Source organism: Mastomys coucha, unplaced genomic scaffold (genome assembly GCF_008632895.1).
Source record: "Mastomys coucha isolate ucsf_1 unplaced genomic scaffold, UCSF_Mcou_1 pScaffold9, whole genome shotgun sequence".
Taxonomy (NCBI): Eukaryota; Metazoa; Chordata; class Mammalia; order Rodentia; family Muridae; genus Mastomys; species Mastomys coucha.
The window spans coordinates 34,888,395-34,914,991 of NW_022196915.1; the positions used below are offsets into that span (position 1 = coordinate 34,888,395).

General features: G+C 44.8%; 1 protein-coding gene across 2 annotated transcripts in view; it reads left to right on the forward strand.

Moving 5' to 3' along the window:
• Peli2 (pellino E3 ubiquitin protein ligase family member 2) overlaps positions 1–26,597 on the forward strand; it is a 133,672-nt gene that overhangs the window by 68,881 nt on the left and 38,194 nt on the right. The window contains exon 3 of one of the 2 annotated variants that reach the window (XM_031362521.1): positions 11,414–11,476. The exons of the other annotated variant lie outside the window; for it this stretch is intronic. Coding sequence (XP_031218381.1) covers positions 11,414–11,476 — 63 coding nt within the window. The remainder of the gene's footprint in view (positions 1–11,413; positions 11,477–26,597) is intronic. 2 annotated transcript variants of the gene reach the window in all.

Sequence of the window (26,597 nt, forward strand, 5' to 3'; positions counted from 1 at the left end):
TACCCTGTTTGGTAGATGAAGAATCGGAGACACAGAGAGCCCTGGGATGATATCCCAGCGTCACAGGATCACTAGTGACATGCCAAGACTCCACAGCTCACAGCCTGAGTGTCTTAAGGTGATGCACCTGAGGCTCTAGAAGTTTTTAATTACATTAAAAAATACTTTTTTAAAGACTTCATACAATATATTTTGGTCATATTTTTCCCTTCCCCAAGTCCTCCCAGAGCCTTGCCACCTCCCTCCCTGCCCATCCTCTATCTTAATTTAACAGTTTAGTGTTTTATGATGGGCTTTTTCTATACAGCCAACACTGGTATCAAATTCAAGAACCTCCTGCCTCAGCCTCCTGAGCGTTGAGATTATAGGGACCCTTCGCAGTGTGTGGCTGTGACAGACATTTCTAAACAGTCCCAGCTACAGGTCCTGCAAAGTTCTGCCTGCGCTGGGTTTGTCTAACTGAAGTGATTCAGGTGCACACACACTAACAGTGCTCTGCAGATGATGATGCGTACTTCCTGCTGAAGCACAAGTGACAGGATTCAGCTGATCCACTCTCCTTCCTCCACACTTAGGCTACACCTAAGCCCAGGTCCCACAGGACCACGGTCCTTCCAAGTTGACAGACACCCCACTGTCATTCAACACTGAGGACAAAGCCAACAGGATGCTGGCTTCAAGGGACCTAGAGAGCACATTCTGCCTGAGGTCAACAAGAGAAGGGCTGCAAGCCACGGAGCTGACAGAACACTGCATCTGTCACTAAGAAGCGTTGCACTGAGATGGTGCCGAGGAGTTGGCTGTGCTAAGGGAGGCTAGAGAACACCTGGAAAGTCCAGCGAAGCAGGAGAGAGTCAACGAGCAGAGGGTCGGTTTTCTATGACAAGAAATGTGTGTCTTCGTTTAAAAATGTATCTTCTGTGAGCAGTGTGCAAGTGATAGCTGCTGGGAGAAAGAAAATCTATTTTCTCCAATGCAGTGCCCAGGAGTAGCTGACCAACATACAGTGGACTCCAGCTTCTTGTAGGTTGTTATGGTTTGGTGTTTTGGTCTTGTTTTGTGGGTCTCACAGTTGCACAGTTAAAGGACAGAGCAGTGACTCACAGTGTGATGAGATAGTTAAACGACAGTGTTTTTTGAGCTTCTCTGTTGGCATTATAAATTTATCAAAGATTACTGAAGATCTGTTAAGGGTACCCAGGCAGTTTTGAGCAAGAGGAATGCAGTCCTCATCCTGGTCAGCCTTGTGGCCTGCTTACATCCCTACACGGAGTCACACTGCTGTTTGGAGCAAGGTTGTGGCTTTCTCACACTCTAAGCAAAGGGGAAACCAGCTTCAACAGACAGTTGAAGCCTCAGAGCTGAGTCTCCTGAAGAAGAAGAGTTCGGAGTCCTTGTGTCTAATAGGGAGCTGCACAGGGGAAGCTTGAGAACGAGGTCTTCCCTGGCAAGGGTTAGGTGGGAAGCCTGCAGGAAACAAAGCCGAGGTGAAGGATCCTGTTCACCAGGTTTCCGGCAGGTCCTGGTAGGCTTTCCAGGGATCGACACCAAGGCATGAATGGGGTGTCTGATTGAGAAAGTCACATCGAACTCTGAAAATAATACAGCAGATAGATTAGCTGATGTGCAAATGAGAGACTGTAATGTTGTAGACTGAGTTGGCAGAGGACAGCTTAGTGACGTTTGTGTAGGTTAATCTAGATGATTTGATCTGGCCTCCAATGGTTGGGTTATGCAGTAAGGGAGAAGGAAACTAGCAGGGCAACCAAACTACCCACTTGAAGAATTAAGGGTATTCCGGGAGGCTCAGGGTCCACAGTTCCTGGGAAGAAGAGATGAATGAGTTCAGAAATCACTGAGTTTAAGTTGTGAGACTAAGTGCTGGGCTCAGAAGGTGGCATGCAGCTGGAGAGGAGGGCTCTGCAGGGTGAAGAAGTCTGGGATCTATTGATGGTGTTTAGAAATGTAGGGAGCGAACACCCCTGTAGCTTTGAACTATTCTGGAGAAAAAGAAAGGTGTGTTTAAAGGCTCTGGGCCCAAGGAATAAGAGGAGAACTTGGAGCTTCCAGCAAGGCCAGCAGTTGGCAGCAGGTGTGGACCATGAGAGGCCAAGCAGGAGAACATTGAAAGAACCCACTGGTGTTGCCAGTGGTCTTCAGAGATGCTCTTTTCCAAAGGTGTGGAGCCTGGGGAGGCACTGAAGATGGAATGGGCTGTAGATGTGGGGGAGGTAAAGATAGTGTTGGCAAGCATAGGGAACTGAACCAGTGAGTGATGTTGGTGCAGGAATGTGAAGTTACAGAGGGATTTGTTCATACAGACCTCAATATGGAAGACTCTCAGACATCTTTGAGTCTTAAAGGTCCTGAGCCTGTGGAAGAGGATGGGGTTGATAGTGTAGAGGTGGAGATTAGACTAGGCAATCCCACAGAAGACAGGAGTGTCTAGAATCCATCCAGGACTGGCCAGGGTACCCTAGAATTCTCTCCCACTTGTAAAAGAAAGGCGGAGGAAAGCTGGAGGCAGTGACTCAATAGAAAATTAAAATGAATATTGAAGAAAGTGAAACCATTTACTGTGCTCCCCGACCTAGGTAGTGTTAAAGGTGAATATTGTTGTCAAGTACAGTGTCACTTCAGGAGGGTGTGGTGACCTTACAGGGAACCTCTGGCAGAAATCCATTTCAAGTACTTGCTGCGTGCTAGCTCTCGGGTTAGAAAATAGTTGGGATTAAACAATCAAGTTGAATGCAGTTGGAATAAGAGCTTGCTGTAAGTACCGTAGATGTTGAAGGTGTGACTGGAGAGCCAGAGGGTCTCGGGCACTAGTCAGGAAGCATTGTTCCAGTGCAGAAGAGGACACAGGTAACCCGCCAAAGAGCAGTCGGCTTTCTAGCAGTGAGTGCCCCCGGCAGATGGAACAGCATCCATTCACAGTCTTGCTCTGCTTTACAAAGTTGGACACTAGAGCTCACACTTCATGCACTGGTACCTGTACCAGGAAGGAAGGTGGCCTAGTTAGAGTGAGTGATGGTCTGGAGAACTTGCTTGTGTCCAGATTGCTTCCCTACACTTCACTAAAACAAACCTGTGGTGACTTGTGACTCAGACTAATCAAGGAAAAGCATAAAACTCCATGACGGCACGCGGTTTGCATACCATCCTTGTCCCCCATTTCAAGGAGAGGAAGAGTTTATGTAACTCTAGACCAGCCGTTCTCAACCTGTGGGTCACAACTCCTTTGGGGTTCAAATTTCAGATATCCTGCATATTAAGCAGCAGAATTACAGTTACAGAGTAGCAACAAAGTAATTTTGTGGTTGGAGTTCCCCACAACAAGAGGCACTGTATTAAAGGGTCACAGCATTAGGAAGGTGCAGAACCACTGCTCTAGATCAATGAAGACTTTGGAGCAGTCTCTTCCCCAAGTGGGTCTAGGTGTGTAGACTGTTTCCTTGCAGTTTTCTGCTCACACTGAGTCCCAGGATTGTCAGGCGGGGCTCAGTAACTGACTGCTATACAAGCTGTGATATCTCTGTTTCAGAATTTCATCAAAGGCTGCTTTGTTTTGCTAATGGTTCTTCATTCCTAGAAAACACAATCAGAGTGGTTTCCCTTGAGGTGTTTGAATATAACAGGAGAAGCTGCAGTTTTCATCAGCCAGGCAGAGTCCGGAAGGACAGACGACTGCTGGCATTTCCTCAGCCCGGTGCCATCTCCCCCTCAGCCCAGGCGCTCATGCTGGCTGTTTACTTTTACCGTGGAACTCTGTTTATGTTTTCTGAATCCCCAGATCACTGCTTCTCCTTTTGCTAAAATCTTCAACATTATCCTCAGAGGAATTGGCAGCATGTCACGTGAGACTGGCCCCTCCCTGCTCCTCATCAAAATGTGCCCAACAAGCTGTCAAAGAAGAGACCTTAATTTTCCAATGGTTACCTGGCTGCTGAGTTGTATGACTGCAGTGTAATTCTGAGGAGATGGCAGAAATTAATAACAAAAATTACTGCCCACAAACAGAGACTGCAGTCCACATCACTTCCCATTGCCCTGAGATACATGCTGAGGTTCCTGTCCTAATAGAGAATATAGTTTGCAGGCCATCAAGGCCCGCAGAGCAAATAAAATTACTGAATAATCTTTGGATCAGCCATAGTGTTCTTGTGATTGTGGTCCTGCCACAATCCAAACAGCTTCCCTGTTGACTTCCTTGTCTTGGTGCAACGCCAAGAACTTTACATATGTGATCCCATTTAATCAGTTTAACAGATACTTTGAGTACCTGTTATGTATTAAAGTAGGTACTGGATATATTACACTCAGTGTCTTTTACGGATTTATAAATTAGTGAGAAATTCCAGCAAGCAGTCAGTCCTGTTAGAATCTAGTATCCTTGGGGTAGAATCCTTGGGGTAGATGAGGAACAGGAACCAACTTGGACAATGGGTACATTATTTTGTTAGCAGATTGTATACAGAAACTCAGGGTCACATTGTAGATAAAGCAGTAAGATGTAGTTCTAGTGTGGAACATTGATAGTGAGAGAGCTAGAGCCCCATCGCTGTGGTCAGGGGTTCAGTAACCATCTAAAGGCTAAAAAGACTTAGAACCATCAAGACAACTGAGGATTGTCTGTGTAGCCAGAGGTAGCAAGGCCTACATTTGCAGAGACCACTAGTACAGAGTAACACCTCTAACCAGTAGTGGCCCTGGGTGCCTTTGGCTTTGGGGGGAATCATAAAATCATGCCTTCTATCTGTATGGTCGATGGAACTGACAGTCCCTTTAAGAGCTGTCAGGTATTCAGACTGAGGCCCAGAAGCCAAACATAAAGCCAATCTTAACCAAATATACAGGCAGTAAAAACCAGGCAGACACTTCTTGAGTGTCAGACATGTTGGCTAAATGCAAAGAACTGTGTTACCAGGATACATCAGCCCGTGATGGAGGGAGCTTCCATGGTTTAGGGATCAGTCTGGTGAACAACGCACAAGTCCTTAAGTGCAGGTTCAGGGGGAGAAGGGGTCCGAGGTCCCCTTACAAACCTTGCTCACTTCAGTGCACAGCTACAGCGAAAGCGACCCTAAGAACATGTGGCTTCTAATCAGCTAGGTAGCGAGGGCTTCCAAAGAAGATGACATCAGCATGTGAAAATGAGTTGAGAGGGCGGAATCGGATGGAGGGACGCGAAGGTTCACATAGGCACAGACAAAATTGCTCCAAGAATTAGAAGTGTTTCCATTCTCCTGTGAGGTGTAAGAGATGGAAAACCATTAGAACTGACGGCATTCCCCTGTTCTCTGGGTCCAGAAGCAGTCGGGGGTAAACCTGGCATTTTATCAGGAATCAGTGTAGTGGTTCAAAGCTGGAGTCTTTACTGTCGCAAAATACTCGCTGTTTTGAAAACTCTGTTTTCACTTGCTAAAGCAGTAAACTTTTTAAAATTAAACTTTTCCTGTTAAGTACACACATCTTTACATTTGTCATGATTAAATGAGACGTGTGCATGTGTAACTTGTGTAAGAAGAAGATTTATGCAGAGGTTTTTACACACCAAACTGACCGTTTTCCTTGGAAAGTGTTTTTATCTTAAGGAACATATATATATAAGCATGCCTTTTGCCACTTGGATATTTGGCATACATTTTCTGAAAGAAAACAGTAACAAGTATTGGCTATCAAGTTTTTATGCAACATTAGGATTTTAGAAAACTACTATCTGCTACCAAGACTTGACAGTCTCCAGTGCTTAAGATTATTCACTGGCTGGAAAGGTGGCTCAGTGGTTAAATCCTTCTCTCGCAGAGGATCTGAGTTTGATTCCCAGCACCCATAAGTAACAGCCTGTCACCCTCCTCTGGCCTCCACAGGCACCCACAGAGACACGTATGTGCAAATGCATATATGCACAAAAGTTTTTTAAAGTAAAGAGTTTTCTGAGGCGTTTATTGGTGATAGCAGTGCGTATGAGTTTTTCAGGACATCTGTGTCAACGTTTGAAAAATCTACACGACCTAAGGGAACACGACCTAAGGGAACTCCACATGACCAGCACACCATGTTATGGAAACACAGTGCTTTCAGTTTCACCGCTGTTGCTGAGACGGAAGACAAAAACAAAAACCAAACAAAAAACCTAGAAGCAACTCCAAGGGAGGAAAGGTTCACTTATTCCAATCCAGGGCACAAGCCGTCATTTCAGGGACGTCAAGGCAGGCACCTGACGCTGTGGTCACATCACACCCACAGCCTAAAGCACACACAGGGGAATGAATGTTCCTAGTACAGAGTATGCATCCTCCACTCCAACAGCTGAGAAACCAAACCCATGGATTGGTTCCACCAACAGTGGTTGTGGTCTTTGCACATCAGTTAATGTCCTCAAGACACTCCTTCAAAGACATGTCCACAGGACAGCCTGCTCTAGACAGTCTCTGAGATTTTCTATCCAGGTGGTTCTATATTGTGCCAAGTTGACAATTAAAGCTAACCACTGCACATATATAGTTAAAGATATTCAGAATATAAGTTAGACAATAGGCTATAGTGTGGTTGTCTAAGAGCATCGGATGTAGTTTCAGATTCTACATTATGACTAACCTTTAAAAAATAACCCATTATCAGATTTGAGAGTAGTATCATGTATATGTCTGCAGTTAGCTTTGCAGTATCATATACATGTCTGCAGTTAGCTCTGCAGTATTATATACATGGCTGCATTGGCTGTGCAGTATCATACACATGGCTGCATTGGTTGTGCAGTACCATACACATGGTCTGCAGTTAGCTTTGTAGTATCATACATGGTCTTCAGTTAGCTGTGTAGTATCATACACATGGCTGCATTGGCTGTGCAGTGCCATACACATGGCTGCATTGGCTGTGCAGTGCCATTCACATGGCTACAGTTAGCTTTGCAGTATCATACACATGGCTGCAGTTAGCTGTGCAGTATCATACATGGTCTGCAGTCAGCTGTGCAGTATCATACACATGTCTGCAGTTAGCTGTGCAGTGCCATACACATGGCTGCAGTTAGCTGTGCAGTGTCATACATGGTCTGCAGTCAGCTGTGCAGTATCATACACATGTCTGCAGTTAGCTCTGCAGTATTATATACATGGCTGCATTGGCTGTGCAGTGCCATACACATGGCTGCATTGGCTGTGCAGTGCCATACACATGGCGACATTTAGCTCTGCAGTATCATACACATGGCTGTAGTTAGCTTTGCAGTATCATACACATGGCTGCAGTTAGCTGTGCAGTGCCATACACATGGCTGCAGTTAGCTGTGCAGTGTCATACATGGTCTGCAGTCAGCTGTGCAGTATCATACACATGGCTGCAGTTAGCTGTGCAGTATCATACATGGTCTGCAGTTAGCTGTGCAGTATCATACATGGTCTGCAGTCAGCTGTGCAGTATCATACACATGGCTGCAGTTAGCTGTGCAGTATCATACACATGGCTGCATTGGCTGTGCAGTATCATACACATGGCTACAGTTAGCTCTGCAGTATCATACATGGTCTGCAGTTAGCTGTGCAGTATCATACACATGGCTGCAGTTAGCTGTGCAGTATCATACACATGGCTACAGTTAGCTCTGCAGTATCATACACATGGCTGCAGTTAGCTGTGCAGTATCATACATGGTCTGCAGTTAGCTCTGCAGTATCATACACATGGCTGCATTGGCTGTGCAGTATCATACACATGGCCACATTGGCTGTGCAGTGCCATACATGGTCTGTAGTTAGCTGTGAGGACGGTTAAGCAGTTGCCCACTTCCCATCTACATATCCAAGGGAGGCTGAATCTCCTTCATGGACTTCACCAAATCAATGGATCTCAGCAGATTGCTTGCAGAAAGAAAGGGAGAGCCCCGCCAGGCATGAAGATTTCTGAAATATAAAACAATGTCATTCTTCCCAGTAAATTGTTCTTCATCTTGTGAAATACAGGAATTTTATAAAGCATCTTATATCATATTATTATTATAATATTTACAATGATAAATAAATCTCATTTATAACTTAAATGATATTAAATATTAAATGATAAATTTAAATATTATTTATAATTTTATAAAGTATCATTATTATAACGTATCTTATAATGTCATTTAAGTGAATTAATGATACTTAATTTTTTAATTTTAACATATGATATGGTAAATACAGATGGAGCACACGAGGAAAAAGTCTTTGGGAATTTTTCAGTGTTTTTAGAGAATATAGAGAGGTTTTGAGAATATATTGTTTCAGAACTAAGGATCTGAATATATAAAACAGAAAGGGTTTAATACCAGGAATTGGATGCCTGCCAAACCATTTGAAGAGCTGGTGCGGAAGAGCTCAGGGAGAGCCCTCATTCACTCAGGCTGGGGACTGGCTTCACAGAGCTCAGAAAGTTGCTACAGCAAAGTCAGGAACTGCAGGCACTTCCCAGTGCCAGGACTACAGTGTTCACCATCAGACTGAGACTCATTTTAAATTTCTTTAGTGTGGTAATCATCCATATTCTTAGAAACATAATACCATCATCAGGACAAATGAGTAAAAGTTTGGAAAATAAAGTTTGAAATATTTCCTGGGGTGGAGAGCAGCTGTAGCCCCCTTCCTCCCCTCCCGAGATTCAGAGATCATTTCTAAGAGAACAGCCTCAGATGAACTGTAAGAGCTAGAGATGGTGTTTTCTGGGCAAAACAGGGCAGTTGAACATAAGAAGCCACAGCTTATGCCAACATGCACAAGACCTGTGTGAGGTGGAGAATCCCCAGTCCAAGTTGAGGAACTGTTGATAATTTATGGCTTCTGGGAGAGGAAGAGTTGGTTTTCTTCAGCGTGTGGCCCCTGGTGGGAGGAACATGCTCCATTGATGGCCACACACGCTAGTGCTAATGGAGCTGGATAGACTTTTAAAGACCAGGAAAAAGTCCAGGAAAACAGGAGGCTGAGTGGATAAGGAGTGGAGTGTGGATCCGGAGAAGAATTGAGGCAGGGGAATTGAATATGAGCATATGATATAAGCGTATTTTATGAAATTCTCAATTAATAAATAGAAGTATCATTATAAATGAAGTAATGGAAAGAAAAGAGAAAAGAATAAAATAATGCTTCACCAGGGAAGGGTCATATCAAACAAATGTGAGTCTAGGAGCAGACAGGGAAGAGAGGAGCTAAGTAATAATGAGTAAAATTGGATGACATATCGACAGAAGAGCCGCATCAAGGCATAGCCTGGAACTCAGAATACTAAACCTGGGGAACCTCAGTAGCTGCCAGATTATAACAGTCACCACCTGTGAAGGCCCAGGAATTAGAGAGCCTTCTCACCAGCAACGCGACTGAACACTGTTTTTTGAAATGGTGACTGAGTCCCAGCCCTGCATTGTATCGCCTGCCACATCACCAGGGGATCTTAGGGATAGAGTAAACACATCTTCATATATGAGCAGAGTGAGACAGTGTCCATCTCTGTACTCTCTCCGAAGTTACCAGAAGATGGGTTTTATCTAAGGGAGAGCGTAAATAGGAGGAATCCTTTGAATCCAGGAAATAATCCCATGGGCTAGGTGGGGAGAAAAGGACTTCTGATGGAGATAAAGAGAATCAGGATAACAGCTGACAGGCAGGCCAGAGGATGTAGTACAAGATAGGGCAGTTGCCCAATGATCTGTATACAAGGGGGAGTTCAAAAGCAAAACCACCCAGAACCAGTGGACTGTCTAATGACTGTATTGAGAGAGTTAATATTTTTAGAGAGTCAGGATTACAGACAAACCGAAAGCTAGTCAAACTCCAGGGAAAAGTAATAATTGAGTAGAAAAGACTGTAATCATTATTCACTGCAGAATGTGGCCTTAAGCACCATTAATATAGTAAAAGGAATAAATAAATAAATAATGCTATGATGGATATTGACAAAAGACAACTACACAGTACAAACCCACTGGACAAATACACAGAAGTACTTGCATGCAGTGTTGGGGATGAGGCACAGAGGAGGGAGACGAGAGAACAGTCAGTCTGTGGATGCAGTCTGGAAAATGTGCTGTCTAGGAACACAGAAGTAATTAGCAGAAGAAACAGCTGCAGGAGTTCAGATTGGATTTCTCCGAGAGGATGAAATTGGTTTTGAAGTAAAGGTGGATCCAGCTTTTGTGTTTGACCTTTAGCCTGTTGAATAATTTGATTTTTCTAAGCCGCAAGCTGTTCTAAACCTCTTTTAGCCCATCGGTGATTTGTTTCGTTTTGTTTTGAGATGGGGTTTCTCTGCACAACCCTTGCTATTAGCCTCTATGGAACAGCTCCTGCCTTAGCCTCCCAAGTGCTCGGATTACAACACGTACCACACCAGGCCCATCTGTGCATATCCATGCATGCCAGACATTGACATTGTGTGTCTTCCTCAAAGCAATTGAGAGCACTCTAACTCATTTGTGAAACAGAGACACCCACTGAACCTGGAACTCATTGATTAGCCTAACCAGACTAGCTGGCCAGCAAGCCCTCAGGATTCACCTATCCACCTCTACAGCACTGAGATGCAGATGTACTTCACGATGCCATGCGGTTAATGCATGGGTTCTAGGGGCAGAACACACCCAGGTCCTCAAGCTTGTGTAGGAAGCACTTTACCCCAGCCATCCCCCACCAGCCATGACTCACAGCCCTTCAGTACAGCAGCTTGGAAGGTGCAGAATGATGGATGCTCAGATAATAAGGAGACCTCTGAGCCTTGTTGTACAGTCTGTCTGTCACCTGTGAAGCCTGATTTGTAGTGACCACTGTTCCTCCACACCAAGGCTGTGTTAAATGCGCCCCTGGTGCTTCTTAGGTACCTCTTACGAGGCCTCTTACCTTTTATATAGTGTATATCCGCAGGGACAATCATTGTTAACACAGAGAACATGCTGTCTGTATTCGTAGCTCCAATTGTAGTTCTTAGAATTGAAGTAGAAATCCTAATTTCAGGATATAAGTAGATGAGTAAATATAAATAGGAAGACATTTGGCACATCAAAGCTAGAGGCATTTTGTTAGAGTATTAACTATGTGTTGTTTTGCATTTGTTATTTTCCACGGGCAGGGTTGCCAGATGACTGGATTCCAAGCCAGCAGTGGGGTAAAAGGCTTTTTAATGTTTTCATTATAGATCTAGTTTGGTTTTTGCTCCACATCCTCATCTTCTTCCTCCTCCTTGGAGTACTAGGGGTCCTTGTAAATGTTAGACAAGAGCCCTACCGATGAACATTCATTCATAGCCACAGTGCTGTCTTTTTTAGAAGGGCAAAAAAAAAAAAAAAAAAAAAAAAAAAAAAAAAAAAAAAAAAAAAAAAAAAAAAAAAATCTCTGCAAACCAAACTAAAATCCCTAAAAAAATGCAAACATTGGCTTTCTTCTAGGAGGAGAAGTATGATGTTGAGCAGGTCGGGCTTCATGTGTCAGCAGAGAAGATCAAGAGTCCGGTATGTCCCAGGAGCAGTCCTGTGTGGGCTATTCAGAGTGCAGCACATTGGAAAAGTAGCTGGAGATAAACATCATCAAAGAACAAGAGAAAAGTGGGAGGAACAGGACAGAGATGGTGCTCAGGATGGTAATGTGTGTCCCAAGCCATTCTGAAGCCAACATCTGTAGTTCGGGCCAGCGTCTGCAGTCTGGGACTGGTATCTGCATTCTAGAGCCAGCATCTGCAGTCCTGGGCCAGTGTATACAGTCCAGGGCCCATGTATGCAGTCTGAAACTAGTGTATGCAATACAGGGCCCAGCATCTGCAGTCCAGGACCAGCATCTGCAGTCTGGGACTACTGTATGCAGTTTGGGGCCAGCGTCTGCATTCTGAGACCAGTGTCTGCAGTCAGGGGCCAGCATCTGGGATCAAGGACTGATTTTCATCTTACTCTTTTGATTACTTTTCACAGCTGCTCTGTGCATTACTTTTATCATTTTGAAAAGTGTCACTATTTCTGCCTGAACTCTCCTGCCAGGCCAGACTTGGAGTAAATCACTAAGTCTTAGGAGCTCTGACGCAGATACCATCTGCCACAGGCATCATCTCTTCCGTTCTTGTCCTTCCTGGCTGAACTCCAGGTTGTAGAACACATCTGAGGTAGGCAAGGTGATGGGCAGGGTTGTGTTGGTGGTGGTGGTTGTTGTTGTTGTGTATACCTGGGACTCCCTAGCACTGCACTGTCCTTCTGAGGGAGGAGCTTCTGACCTGAGGTCACAGTCTTGCTGGCAACACTCTTGTCACGTGAGTGCAGCAGTATGAACCAGCTGTGGGGACCATTTGGGCTCAGAACTCTTCAGTCTTCCTTCAGTACCTGACCTACCTCCTGGAGACTGGACCATGAAGGGACAGGCCAGGCACATGTCCAGAGGCTGAGCACATCCACACCCTGCTGGGGAGAGGAGTCCTCAGCCTTAGCTATGGGAGTCCACTTGAGGCCAGCAGCCAGCTGAGGCAGTAGACTTTCATGAGAGTCAGGTAGCAGCTAGGTCAGGAGGCACTTTTTGGACCAGCCTGATGTATTTGTCACCTTTTGGTCTCAAGTGGGTAGCAGAAGCCTCAGCCCAGAGCTTTAGGTTGACGGTTGACGATAATTGCCTCATCTTTCCCACCCAGAAAACAGAAACGTTTCTGACAAAGAGTACCTTTTCCACCACGTGTGGATAAAAATCACAGTTCAGATCCCAGAAATTCTTGTAGCTCTGTTTTGCGCCTTATATACAGTTTGCACGGTAGATACCAAAGGAGATCCAGAAAGGAACTGGCTTGTTCAAAACCCAGTGAGGAGGATATTTATTTATCAGGCAGTGCCATGTAAGTGTTGAGAAGAGAAGGCGTGCCCACCAGCCAGTCTAGGTCACTTTCCAGGAGAAAAGGGAGGAGTGAAGGGGGATAAAACCCATTTGCAGAAAATTATGTGGAAAAGAGGCAGAGGCTGACGCCATGTGGATTGTTGTTCGAGTCGACAGAGATCAGGACTTTAGCAGCGATGGTGTTTTTAAGGTTCAGGGACACAGATATGTTGGGGTTAAGGTTCCTAGATTGGGGCAAAGAGAGATTGGAAGAGCAAGAGAGGACTCAGAGTGAGCAGTGCCAGTAACAGAAGCTCAGATTTACTCAGCTGGTTTCCTCCTGAGGGATGTATCAGTTTTCTGGATAACAAACATGACTTTATGCAGTGTTAATTTTCAAAACCATTTACAAGGCTTTTCCTAATGTCCCTTTGATATAATTTGGTAAAGCTCATAGATCTAAATAGGGGCCCACTGGGAAATAATTTTCAATTTAATTCAAGGCTGGGAAATTGGTCTTGGATTCCTCTTGTTGAGAGGTCTACAACTGTGAGGCATGGAGGCTGGAGTTGAGGGATACAGAGGAGGGTAGGAGATCCTGAGACCTCTGTGGCTCTTGACAGGCCTTTAAGGTAGGTTTGGAAAAAGAAGTGATGCCAGTTTTCCTTTGAATTCATTTTGGATATTGGGTTGCCGTGGTGTGGGGGCTATTGTATGCAGTGGCCTCACATGTGGTCTTCAGCTTGGTAGACCAGCCTTACCTTCAGTTTCTCCTCTCCTCCCAGCCTGTCCCCTGAGCAGAGTAAGTGCTAAGAAGTGGCTTTCTCTGCCCTGTTCCACTGCCAGGAAGGAACTCATATGTCCTAGAGGGGACTGAACTTAGTGCTAGCTCCTGTCTGTGACAGAGCAGCCTTAGAGGAATGGAGGAATGGAGTGACACAGTGACTTCTGCTCCTACAAGTATGGTAGCTGTGTGGCCACTGGTAGAGCATTCAGTGTACTTTCATGTGCATGATACCAGTACATTGCAGAATACAGGTCTTGAAGTTCTGTGGTAAGTGACGGCGTGGCGTTGAGGATGCCTCACAGGGTGGAGAATGCTTTGGGGAAGAGTAAGCTCTGAGAGAGATGGTTTGAGAAACACAGCAGGGCTGGACAGCAGAGCAGCAAGAACAGGACATGACTCTGGTGGTTCATAGGTTTTGTTGTCATGCGGGGATGTCAGCATTTACTGTTCCACTTACACTTACAGTTTGGGATTAACAGCCACGTACACAGCTGGCGGCTCAAGCAGAGGTTTCAGTAATTACTACCAGCTTTGCACTGAAGTTTCAAGACATTGGTGTCTATCACTCAGGAATCACAGTCTGCCCCAATCTCACTTGGCACCGTGGTGACGTTCAGTCAAATCTTAGACCCAGCACTTGCCGTTGCCCTTTGTCATCTCTTCAGAAGTACATGTATGCACTAGGAACTGTGTCCCAAAGGCTAGACCCCATTTCTCAAGCATGGAAACATAGGGAAGAAAGAACTGGTGGCAAATCTGACTTCCTAGGCTGCCACCATAATAATATATCACCTCACCCGAGATCAGTGTGGGAGTGTTGCGGAGTGCATTGGAAGCCAAGAGGCTTTTCGGTCTTTTCACATGGCTGGGGGCTCCCCAGTAGTTAGGTAGGAGACAGTCATCCTTGCTTTCCAGATTGAAGACTGACTTAGTGTGTGTGTATGTGAATGTACATACGTTCATGTGCGTGTATGCATGTTTGCTCTCATCCTGTATGGGGTGAGGTCAACTTCAGCTGTCTTCCTCAATCACTTTCCTTCCATTTTTTAAGACAGGGTCTCTTACTAACTTGGAGCTCATAGGGTCATCTGGGCTGGCTGGCCAGCAAGCCCAAAGGTCCTTCTATCTCTGCTTCTCTGATGCTGGGATAATAGAGGTGCATCATTGTGACTGGCTTTTTATATGAATGTAGGGGATCAAACTCAAGCTCTCAGTCTTATTAACTGCTTTAATAAGCGACCTCCCCATTTAGAGCTTTAAAGTACAACACACGCATGCACGCACGCATGCATGCACACACCTGTAAATCAAGACTAGAAGAAGTGATGAGAGAAAAAATCAGTTGTTTGGACTTCACATTTGGTATGAAGTGTAACGTTATTTCAGCTGAACTCTATGATCTAGTAGAAGAGTTAAGGGTTGTATTATTTTCAAAAATTAACTGAGTCTTAAGACTCAGCCTTGAAATAGAGCCTAGTTTTACATATAAAAACTTTAATTGGATTCACTGTTGCCTAATTCCTCCTGTCAGGTCTTGTCACCATCGCCAGCGATGTGGAACATCGCTACCTAAGGCTCCTGAGCGTTGGTCAGAAGCTGAAAGCACACATGCTATGGTTTTGAAGCGTCCATACTGCTGTGGCTTGTAGGAGTCATGTACCTTGGGTGGCCGCAGTGCACACTGGGAAACTTAGATTGTGCTTCACATTCATGCTCATGTTAGTTTTGGTTTTATGTGGGAGGCGTATGCCAGTACAACGCAAGAATCTGCTTAATCTGGCTCACATTTTGCAGAGATGTCATCTCCGGGTTTTCAAGGTAGCAATTAATTTTGCTTCATTGTTTAATCAGCATTATAGAAAAACAAACAAAAGTGCACTGGCTGACGCAGTTGCTTTTTATGTGCCCCTGAAATAATTCATCTTGTTTTGGTTTAGATTCACTTACGTGCGTGGGTGCTTGACTGGGGTGGGGTGGGGGCTCTTCGGGCTCAGTTGCATCTGTGTGGTTGCTGCTAGGCCTTACTGTTTCCCTTGCTTCTCTCAAAGCAGTTTGGGTTTGTTACACTTTGTTTAGTCTTGTTCAGGAGTTTCATCTCCCAGCTTACACAGTGGAAGCTAGTGCCAGTGGGTATTTAAGCCACGCTATTAGTTTACACACACACACTACACACACTTCACATATATACACATACACACACACACACACACACACACACACACACACACACACGTCATAGACTGTTTAGTGCTGCAAAACATAGTCGCTCCTAAAGGCATATACTTCACATAACTTATTTTTTGTCACATTTATAATTCTTCATCCTAGTGGTAGTGTCTGTTTCCTGTACTTGCTGATAGCTTTGTGTAAGCTAGTTGTAGTTGCATTGCTTTTAACTCAGTTCAGAGCTGAGAATGGAGCAAACCTCTGTGAGCAGCAGCCGTGTTCAGAGCAGAGTTGCTATCCAGGTTCGTGTTTCTAGGGCTTAGTTTTCTGGCTCCTCTGGAAAAAGACCAATTCAGTCTCTATTCTTCCCCAGGGGACAGTTGCCTCCTAGCCATGAGCTGCTGACAGCAAGGGCTTCCCCCAAGACTAAGTAGTACCTTAGAGTGTCTCTTAAGAGGAATTTTGCTTACCTATGTAGTAATTTGAGAATTTAGTAATTTCCAAGCATGTCCTGAATGATTCAGTCTTCTGTCAGCATCTCACTTAGTTTTAGGAATTTTCTTTCTTTTTTCTTAAGTAGTCACGTGGGTGAGATAGCATTTAAACACCACGTTTCCGTGCAGGTCACTGTTCTTACATTCTGTTGCTGCACTGTGGCTTGGCACGCAGGGCCCACAGAGTGATGGTGGTCCTGTGAATCAGGTGAAGCCTGTGAGGAAATGTGGACAGGTACACACAGCCTCAGGCATTGCAGGGGTGGGAAGCTCAGAGTCGGCGCCACAAGAGGTGGACTTATCAAAGCTTTCCTCCTGGGGTGAGAGTTGGACACTGGAAGCCTTGGGAGCAGAGAAGGGAGAAGTGTGCCATTGACATTGCCGTGTTTTCAGAACCCTTAAGTTCACAGATGACGGGGCTGTGCTGAAGCAGTAGGAAGGGAGAGAAGGAGTGTCAGTCTTTGCCTGGGATGGCTGTGCCCTCTGCCACCTTCTGAACAGCAGCCAGATCCATCCACTCATTGGTGTATCAGGCAGCCTTTAACCTGTGCTGTGTTCTGGGTTTACTTGGCAATCCTGTTCAGCTCTACACTGAAGAGGAACACGCACTTCGCTACAGGAAAAACAGCAGTTAGGGGGAGGCAATTGTTTTATGATCCCATCTTACGCATTTTAATCTTCTAGAAAGCATCTGCCCCTCCCTATCTCTGCTCCATGTGGCTCGTTCCTCCACAGCAAGGCCTCCTCTTCCTTCTTCCTCTCTCCCTCTTTGTAGCGGGCCAGCATCTTCTCCCCAGCTCCCAGTGAACACTCACTCCTTAAGCCTCTGGAACTCAGCTGGTCAATGGGCACAGTCCCTTAGGAAAAGCCAGCAGCTTCGAGGTGGGCACCCAGATAGGCAGCTTTCACACAGGATATCCCAGTCGGCTGGACATGCTAAATCTTCCCATTCTAAAGGTCTGAAAATAAATCAGACTGTAATGAAGCAAGCTGCCAATGCCTCACATCTAATAAAGGGCATTATGTTTGAACCGTATTGTGTTGACTCTCATCTCTAGGGACCTAATAAATAACCTAATTCTGTTCCCTCCTTCTTGGATGTTTTCCTTCAGAGTATAATTTCGTTTGTTTCCTTAACAGCTAACAGTTTTTATACAGAATTGGGGGGAGGCAAGGAGGTGCTTGTGCTCTAACCGTTAAGCAAAATTATTCTGCCATTTATAAAAATGTTATAATAAATGCCAAAATTGTTGTTGTTGGTTTCTCCTTACTATTTATTCTTGTGTGGTCCTAGAACAGATTAGTAGTGAGTTTTAGGCTTTTCAGTTATTTGAAGTGATTGGTCTTGAAACTAATCTTGATCCCTCTTTCATTTTGGCCAGTTCTGACATGCTCAAAGACTTGCTTGTGTGTTTTCTACCTCGTTGTAGATAATGTCTCCTTGCCTCCTCATCAGCATCCTAAGTGGCTTCAGCCTCCGATGTGCAAGCTTCCTGGTTCTTAGGCATTCCTGCACCCACCTGGGTCAGTGACTGGTTTGTTCTTCCCGTCTCTTTTGCTAGTAGCAGTCAGGATTCTGGGAAGTGAAAGCATTCATACAGGAGCATTTTTAAGTACCCCATCTCTTCACTCTTTGTAGTTCTTTAGAATTACTGTCTGCGTGGCGAAAGTCGTACATTGTTTTCACATCCCAATGACTGCAGTTGTCCTTTCTTGTCTGGGTTTTGCCCTTCCCTATCCTTCAGCCTGCTTGTGATGAGAAGAGATGGTTTCTTGTACTCTGCCCAACACTCTCCCATCCCAAGGTTGTCTCAGCTCTTAGAGCAGTATCTCCATCAGTCAGCACCCGAGGAAGTGAGCCTCAGGCTCAGACCATCAGACCTTCCCACCAGCCTCTTTGGGCCTCCCAGGACATTGCTTTGTGTGTATGGATGACCCCTAATTAGTGATTGTTCTCTCATTTCTGCTGTCAGTTTAGAAGCAGAAAATTAGGTGGAGGAAATTCTGTGTAGGTTGGTAAATTAGAAAGTAGGCTGACACACATTGGATTCATTCAGTCTCTTATTTTCATGTGTTTATAACTTGCCACCTTCTACAAAGGACTGGAGGCAGCTGACATCCTTACAGAGAGTCGCCTGTTGTTTTTTTTAATAGATACAGGCTCCTTAAAGATTCTCAGGACTGAAAATCTCATGCAGCTGAGCAGATAATTTGAGTGTCATGCTAACACTTTTTATTGCTTTATTAATGCTTGTCATGGGAATCGTATCCCAGGCAGCACAGGTAAACAGTGCATTAACAGCAGACGCTGAGGAGCTTTCCTGTCTCACCGACGTGGGCCTTATCTGCGGGCTGCAGACATTCAGCTTGCTCCTTACATCGGCTCTCTTCATCAGCCTTGGAACAAGGAACACCCAGCAGACGTGTCTCAGCTGCTGATGGCTGTGACAGAGCCATCGCCAGCGCCAGCATGACTGCAGTGGGCTGCGCCATGGGAAGGATGGTTTAACACTCTGCAGTTCTAATATCAGATTAATTTCATTTGTGCAGCGGTACATCTGTGGGGGTGTGCTTTGCTCTCTGACACACAGATGACAATCTGGCTGGAAGCTAGTGTTTGTGGGGGAAATAGCTGAAAAGAAAATGATAGTTTTGAAGTAACATAGTTATAAAGCACAGCATGGATCTGTATTTTTCTTCTTGGGGAAAAAAAAAAAAGGCAAAGTTTGCGCCCTGGAAAAACAACCGGAAACCAAGCAGTAACCTTCTTGTGTTTTGGCATTTGTGTAACAGTTTGAGCAAAAGGATAACATTGTATAAAGTCACTCTACCATGGCATGCTGAGTTTGCCAAAACCAAGAACTGAAACAATCATTGTGTGTGTTCTTTTTTGTGTTGGGATCCATAAGAGTATGACAATACAAAGGAAAAACAGGAGGGAGAAAGCTGCCTGGGATTGAAGAAGCCAGGGCAGTAGCAGCTTGGGAAGCTGGATCCGCTCAGTACACAGAGAGCCACAAACCAGCTGAGGAGGCAGAGGCGGGGAGCAGGACAGAGAGTGACGAGGGCCAAGGGGTACATCTTTGACTATAACCCAGAACCCTGTAAGAATTCCAGAAAACAAAAAAGGCGGCCTAGTTCAGCTTACATATATGTCACGTGTGCCGAGTCTTTAAAAGCACAGTGTTCTGATCTGACTGCTATGGCCATGAGTCACATTAATTCATAAGCCAGCCAGACGGCTAGGCCCAGTGAGATGCCATGACCGTTTCAGATGCGGCTCACTTGAGACCAACTCTTTCTCTCCACCCAGGCTCTCTAAGGAGAATCAAAACCTGGAGATACTGCAGAGAACAGTGGGAAAGATGGGTGGGCTAAGGAATGAAGGGACAGCGTAGGGTGAGCTTTCGGCAGAGGTGACGGGAGAATGTGGGAGAGTGGATTCGAGCTGTCACATGACTTCCCTGTTTTTACAGTGCTGGTGGCAGAGTCTTGAGAGCTTTACCTTCTGGCGAAGCAAACAGCAGGTGTATATATACATCCCTGCTCCAGATTCCCCCCAGCCGCCCTGTGTGGGAGCAATCAGTTCATTTTATGAAACCAGTTGCAGAGGCTATGTCTGTCAGGCCCACGCTGGACGTGAATGCCACGTCTAGGTTCCTCCCTCTGACTGCCAAGATAATGGGTTCGTACAGAAGTCTGAGGGCCAGGCTGAAACAAAGTCTCAGATGCCCACAGGCAGTGTTTTAAGGAGTTCTCTCCTTCAGGAAATGTCAGTGTAAAAGACGTAAACCCTTTGTGAATAAGCAGCTCAATGAGATGACTTTCCTAGATAGTCCATGGCGTGAACACTCCGATTTTTAAAACTTTGAATGGGGCTGGAGAGATGCTCAGTCGTCAAGAGCACTGACTGCTCTTCCAGAGGTCCTGAGTTCAGTTCCCAGCAACCACATGGTGGCTCACAACCATCTGTAATGGGATTCGATGCCCTCTTTTGGTGTGCCTGAAGACAATGACAGTGGACTTGTATTCATAAAATAAATAATTTAACCTTCAGCTAACAGAATTATGTCCAGGCTAGCATACACACATCCCAGCGACATGGGACAGCTGTGGCAGGAACTGGTAAGGTTACTTTTGCAGGCCAGGGCAAGTAGAGCAGTGTGGGTCGATTCGGGAGCTTACTCTGAATGGAGGCGTGTGTGTGTGTGTGTGTGTGTGTGTGTGTGTGTGTGTGTGTGTGTGTGTGTGTGTGATGTCAGTGCACTCTTAACTCTCTAAAGGTCTGGATAGGCTCTAGGAAGTTTTTTCACCCCTTTCCCTCAACCTAAATCATACTGAGTACATGTCGTATTTTTTTCTGGATGTTTTTCTTCACATGCAACACTTCATTTAATCTTTATAGCAGGCTGCCCTTTCCTTGGCCCGGCATATGTGTGGATTAAATCGGTACATTCTGTAGCTGTGGCCTGCCCCACCCCATCCCCCCAAATTCCAGAAGTTGTTTTGCTGGATGTAGATCAGAAGAAACTCTGTGTCAAACTACTGATGTACTATTACTGTGTCTTAAAGGACAAGTGCTATGGTTAAGAGCATGTTGAACGGAGTTTGTTTTGTGAGAGGGGTTGTTGTCTTAGTTCATGGAGATGCCATAGGAGAGCAGGAAGCATAAGAAGCCCCAGTCTGCACCAACTCAGAAAGCACATTTCACCCGTGGGGCACAAGGCTGGGTGAGCAAGTGCCACTTCCTTTTTTTTTTGTGGTTGCTTTTTGCGACAGGCTCTCACTCCTTTGCCTGCCGTGGCCTTGGGATTCCCTGTGTGACACTTTCATGCAAAGAGGAAAGGGTTTTCTTTCTTGAGTTAGAACCAGCCTGGCACCGTGGCTTGTGACCTAAGGAGCCAAGAGCAGGCCGGACACAGTCTTTTGGGTGGATACAGCGTGGCCTAGCCACATAGTCAGTGAGGGGGGTGTGTGGATGCTGGGGGATGGAATGGAACCGATGGAAGAGACAAGATACTGATGAGAGCCAGTGGAGAGTGGATGCAGGAGAGGGCAGCAACACAAAGTGATGAGTCACAAGTGGTTAAAAAATCAAACTTACTGCAGAGTCAGGAGGGGAAGGCAAGGACAGCAGCACTTGAAGTAGCTTGGTCCTCTCAGTGACCCCTGCGGCTCACGATTCCGTTCTCTCCAGAGCCTGTGGGCGGAGCCCAAAGGAAAGGAGGGGTCAGCACACAAGCCAGTTAAGCTGCTGCTGCTGCTGCTGCTGCTGCTGCTGCTGCTGCTGCTGCTGCTGCTGCTGCTGCTGCTGCTAAGGGCATTTTCCTTTCCTCCACCTGTATTCTTTTCACTGGTCTTATTTCTGTCACCCCAATGCTTGAATGCTGGGCTTGTTTTTAGGGGTGGAGCACATTCTCAGAGTGAAGGGGTTTGTGACACGTGAGGGTTGACTGAGTTGCTCCAGCACCTGCACACCCCTGCTTCGATTGACAGAGGCAGCTCTCCAGAACAGCCATTCTGTGTCGTGGTGTCCTTCTGCCCACTGGTGCTGCCCGCTCCCCTCGGTTTCTGAAGAGCAGCCTGGTGGCTACCCCTGTGTTATTCTGTTTCCTGTGGGTTACAGATACACAGAGAAAGGCCAAGATGGTGGGGGTCAGTGTGGCCTTAGTAGGAAAGAAGACTGGTTGATGGAGATCAATGTGAAAAGGAATCTAGAACCTACTATTTGAGTTGAGTACTTGTCCTGACTATTTCCCTTTATTGATACTAGAAAATATTTGGACTACTTATTAACTACTTATTAACTTTATCAAGGTGTGTTCTGTACCCTGTTGGTTCAAGGGCTTATTTAACAAGAAACCCACTACTTCAATGGATGTGTGAGACTCACAATGTGAACACATAAAGTGTAGTTGAAGGCAAACATGAAGACCTGGGTTCCTCTACCCACATCTTTCCTGGGGCTCTGGTTCTCTCTGTATACTCCTCACGTGATGCCAGCTACACTGCTGTATAATTGCTTGTTTGCCAGTCAGGTTCCCTCTCTGGGCTGCCTGTTTTCAAGGTCTTGTCTCCAAGGTCCATGTGTTTACAGAACCTAGCACCTTGCTGGCTTCTCACTGTAGAGAGAACAAGCAGATATGTGTATACATGCATGCAAAGTCAGTTTGGTAGAATGAGCATTGAGGGTGGAGGGCTAACCCCAGGAGACCAGGAAAGAAAGTGGCTAGGCTAACTGCTCAAAGCAGCAGGTAGATTAACAAAGGGGCTCCTGAGGCTCAGGCTAGGGTAGGGGTAAGGATATGTTAAGGTAGCAGCAGGTCTGAGAGGGGGTACCTTATTCAGAAATATAGGCATCTGAGAATTCCAGCTCAGTACAGGGTATAGACCTCATTGTTTTAGGGTTGGCAAGGGAGGCAGAGATAAGAGGGATCCTGAACTCCCGGAGTGAGTGGGTGGGCATCAGGAACTGGCCTAGTGGTTTTCATCACTCTCCCATGTTGGTTATGAATTAATAAGGCATAGGAAAAGGGGACAAGGAAGGGTCATAACCTCTACAATATTGCCCTTTCAGGAGAGGCCCTGCTTTTCCTGTCCTAGAAGGAGTCAGAGTTCCCAAAAAGGCCACAGTGTTAGGTAGCGGGCAGCCAACGAGAAAAAGGGAGAGTATCTGTTGATTATCAGAAAGGTCAGTTGATGCCTCCAGTTTTGGTACATTTCTCCCAAGTCTACATTTTTTTTTTATTAGATATTTTCATTATTTACATTTCAAATATTATCCCCTTTCCCGGTTTTCCCCCTGGGGAAAAAAACCATCCCCTCTCCCTGCTCACCAACCCACCATCTCCCTCTTCCTAGCCCTGGCATTCACCTACACTGGGCATAGAGCCTTCACAGGACCAAGGGCCTCTCCTCCCATGGATGACTGACTAGGCCAGCCTCTGCTACATATGCAGCTGGAGCCATGAGTCCCACCATGTGTACTCTTTGGTTGGTGGTTTAGTCCCTGGGAGCTCTTGGGGTACTGGTTAGTTCATATTGTTGTTCCTCCTATGGGGCTGCAAACCCTTCAGCTCCTTGGGTCCTTTCTCTGGCTCCTCCACTAGGGACCCCATGCTCTCAGTCCAATGGATGGCTGTGAGCAACCACCAAGTCTACTCTTTATTTAGGCCCATAGTCACATGGCTAAAGAAGAACTTGGTCTCATCTGATGGGCTAGTCTTCACCTTTCCCCTAGTTACGTTTGGCAGTGAGAAGAGGCTGGTGGGTTTATGGTAGAGCAGCATCATTTCCCAACTGCCTCTCTCTTGCAGAGTTCACATGATACCTGAAATGAGTGTTGGGTATGTATGACTTCTTTAAGTTGGTGCTTTTGTGACATGAGTACAATTAAATTTTTGGATTTATAAATTAGAACATATTTAACATGTCTCAACCTAACGTATTTGAATTTACTTTAAAATATACACATGCATGTGTGAGCAAGGCCTTCCTGTATAGAGGAACAATCTCGTAATGGGTGCTGAAGAGAGGAGGCTCATTTTCAGGCTTTAATTACACTTCTATGATAACTTTTCAGCAGTTCTAAAGCTCCGCTGTCTTTAGATGCTACTGCTTGGCTTCAAGTGGTGTGAGCGCACTTGGGTGTGAGCATGCTTGTGTACACACCACAGCTCTCTCAGCCCGGCCGGCGCCTGCTCTTGGTTCTTCTTGCTGACACCTAGTTTGTAGGTGTGTTTTCCTTTAGTGTTTTTGTTTGCTCATTTTAGCTTGAGGACCTCTTTTCTCAGAATTTATTGGTAGAGCTTACTGGAGCCAGGGTGGAGCGTGGGTCCCTCCAAAGAAGACTCCCCTTTGCATCTCAGGACCAGTGGAAACAGCTTTCACCTGAGAGTAAGTAGGTGGGTTTGTTTGTTTTGAGGCAGAGTCACTGTGTAATCCTGGCTTGTAGACCAGAATGATCTCAAATATGTGAACATTTAAGCTTTTATTTTTTTAATCCCAAGATACCTCTGTCTGCAAAGTTGTGTTGGGACGGGCCTCAATTTTCAGTGAGGTTTTGTCACAATACTTAGGTAGATCTATAGAAATAGAATTTGTCAGTTCTAAGGTTGCTCTGAACCTCTTCTTAGCTCTTATGATTCCTGCTAAGGCTAAAAAGTTCATAGAATTCACATCGGAGGCAGTGCAAACCCTACGTTGTACACAATGCATGCTGCTCATTCAGAACCTTACTTATTCTAGTCAGACACCTCCAACTTTTCAATCCATTTTCCTGCACAGAATTAAATTCTACCTCCCCATAATTCTTTTCTGCTTGTTTAACATTTGGTTCCTTGAAGCAACAGAGATGAATCTCTTTTCCGTGTGGCCTTTGGGGTTTTGTGCCTCTCGCTTCCCTCAACCAACAACAGCCCTCTTTCCTGGGTTAAATTTGGTGTGTCCAGACTTGTTGAGCATGGCAGTCTGAATCTCCGTCCACCGCATTGGGAGTGTTAAGGATTTACATCATTGGGCATCTACTTTGGCTGCCCCTCAGACACTCCATGATTGCTCATGATATTCCCGTTGTGACCTAACCTTATATAAGTGTAGCAATGGCTCAGCTGTTTCTTTATGGCCGTCTATTTCTGTAGCTTCGTGGTGCTGGTCATTGCAGTGCTAGTAATGCAGCAGCAGTGGGTGGTAGATGAGTTCTCACTTCTGCACTCCCCTCTAGGTCCCTCTCAACCCTGACCTTTTACATGTGAACGTAGTTATCCTGGAATTGGGGGTAATACGCCATTTTTTAAAAAAGTACATGTTGTGCTGTCATTTGCTTCTGTTTGGGTGTGCCGAGATACTGTTCTGTTTGTCTTTACTAAAGAATATCTCTTTGAATAGCAAATTACCTAGAATACGAAAGTCTCTTGGAATGTTTAAAAACCTATCATTTTCACTTAGCATGCTGTCAATCACTTCTGTCTGCAGAGGTTAGTAGATATGCAGCTATAATTACTAATAACCAAATCATTAACTTAATATGCTCCTTTCAGTTCACTTTTAAAAGATTATGTATTAATAATTATATATAATTAGAGATCATATTTTATAAGTTTTATTTATTGTTACCTTTAATTTAAAAGAATAGATTAAAACTTTTATCACATTTTATTCAGTATTGTGTCAATTGCCATTTTTAAATGACCTTATTAATTAGATTTCATGTCAGTCTTCTAATACATACTTTGCCTTATAACTTAGGTTCTTGTCACGGGTTTTTCCAAGAGCCATGGGAGTTGAAGGTGATTAGTGGTCTGAATCCATATCTACTATGGCTTTGTGTTTCATAAAACATAACCTGGTTCTTGCAGCACTTGAATGTTTTGTTTGTTTGCTTAGAAACAGGCTCTTGTATAGCCCAGGAACTAGCCTCTAATTTCCTGTGTACCCAAGGTGGCTTTGAACTTGTGGTCCTCCTACCTTCAGCTTCTAAATTCTTAGATCAGGCATACATCATCATACCCAGCCAGGGTTTCCTGACTTTTGACTATAGCCCTTACTAGATAGTATAGATTTACAGTAATTACATTTGTGGTGTAAGTTTTATATTCCAAACAATGAATTTAGAGTTTAATTAACCTGTTTCTATCCTGGAACTTGTGCAGAAATATCAAGCATGTGTCTAGAGGCCACATGAGTGAACATAGTTGACAAGCAAATGTTCAGCCGTGAACATTTATGGTTAAACTTACTTTAAGGTTCACATAAAAAGATTTGTTCAGCAAACTTGAAAAAAAATCTCTTCCTCCCTTTTTTAAAAGAAGAGTAACAAATTAGAAAGATGGCTGAAAACCTACTTGATGTGATTGAACCAACTCAAGTGGTAAATTAAACATGCTTCTTCTTCGGTAATAGTGAAAAATCGTGCCCCTCACCCCTGGTTTTGATTAGAAGCATGCGTTAACTCTTAGTATTACAGCTTCTGAAGATGACTTTGTTGCCGATGTGTATTAGTGAAGTGAGGTATTATTTTAAAGTATAAACTGACTTAAAAGATCTAAAATATTGAAAGTCATTTGTTACTAAGCCACAAACGATGTTATTGACTGGTTCCATAGAGTTTCTTACGTTCAAAAGAGGTGCATATGTTGGTTTCATACAGTCTGGAAAGTCTAAAAATATTTATTTAATCTTTCTTTAGAATTGAAATAGATAAATAATGCCCAAGGCAAGAATAATTTAGAATATCTGCTTTTAAGAATTCTTGTGTCGTATAGTTATAGAGTATGTGCTTAACATGCACAGAACCCTGCATTTGACTCTTGCCACCAAAAAATGAAGACCTGACACCTCAGT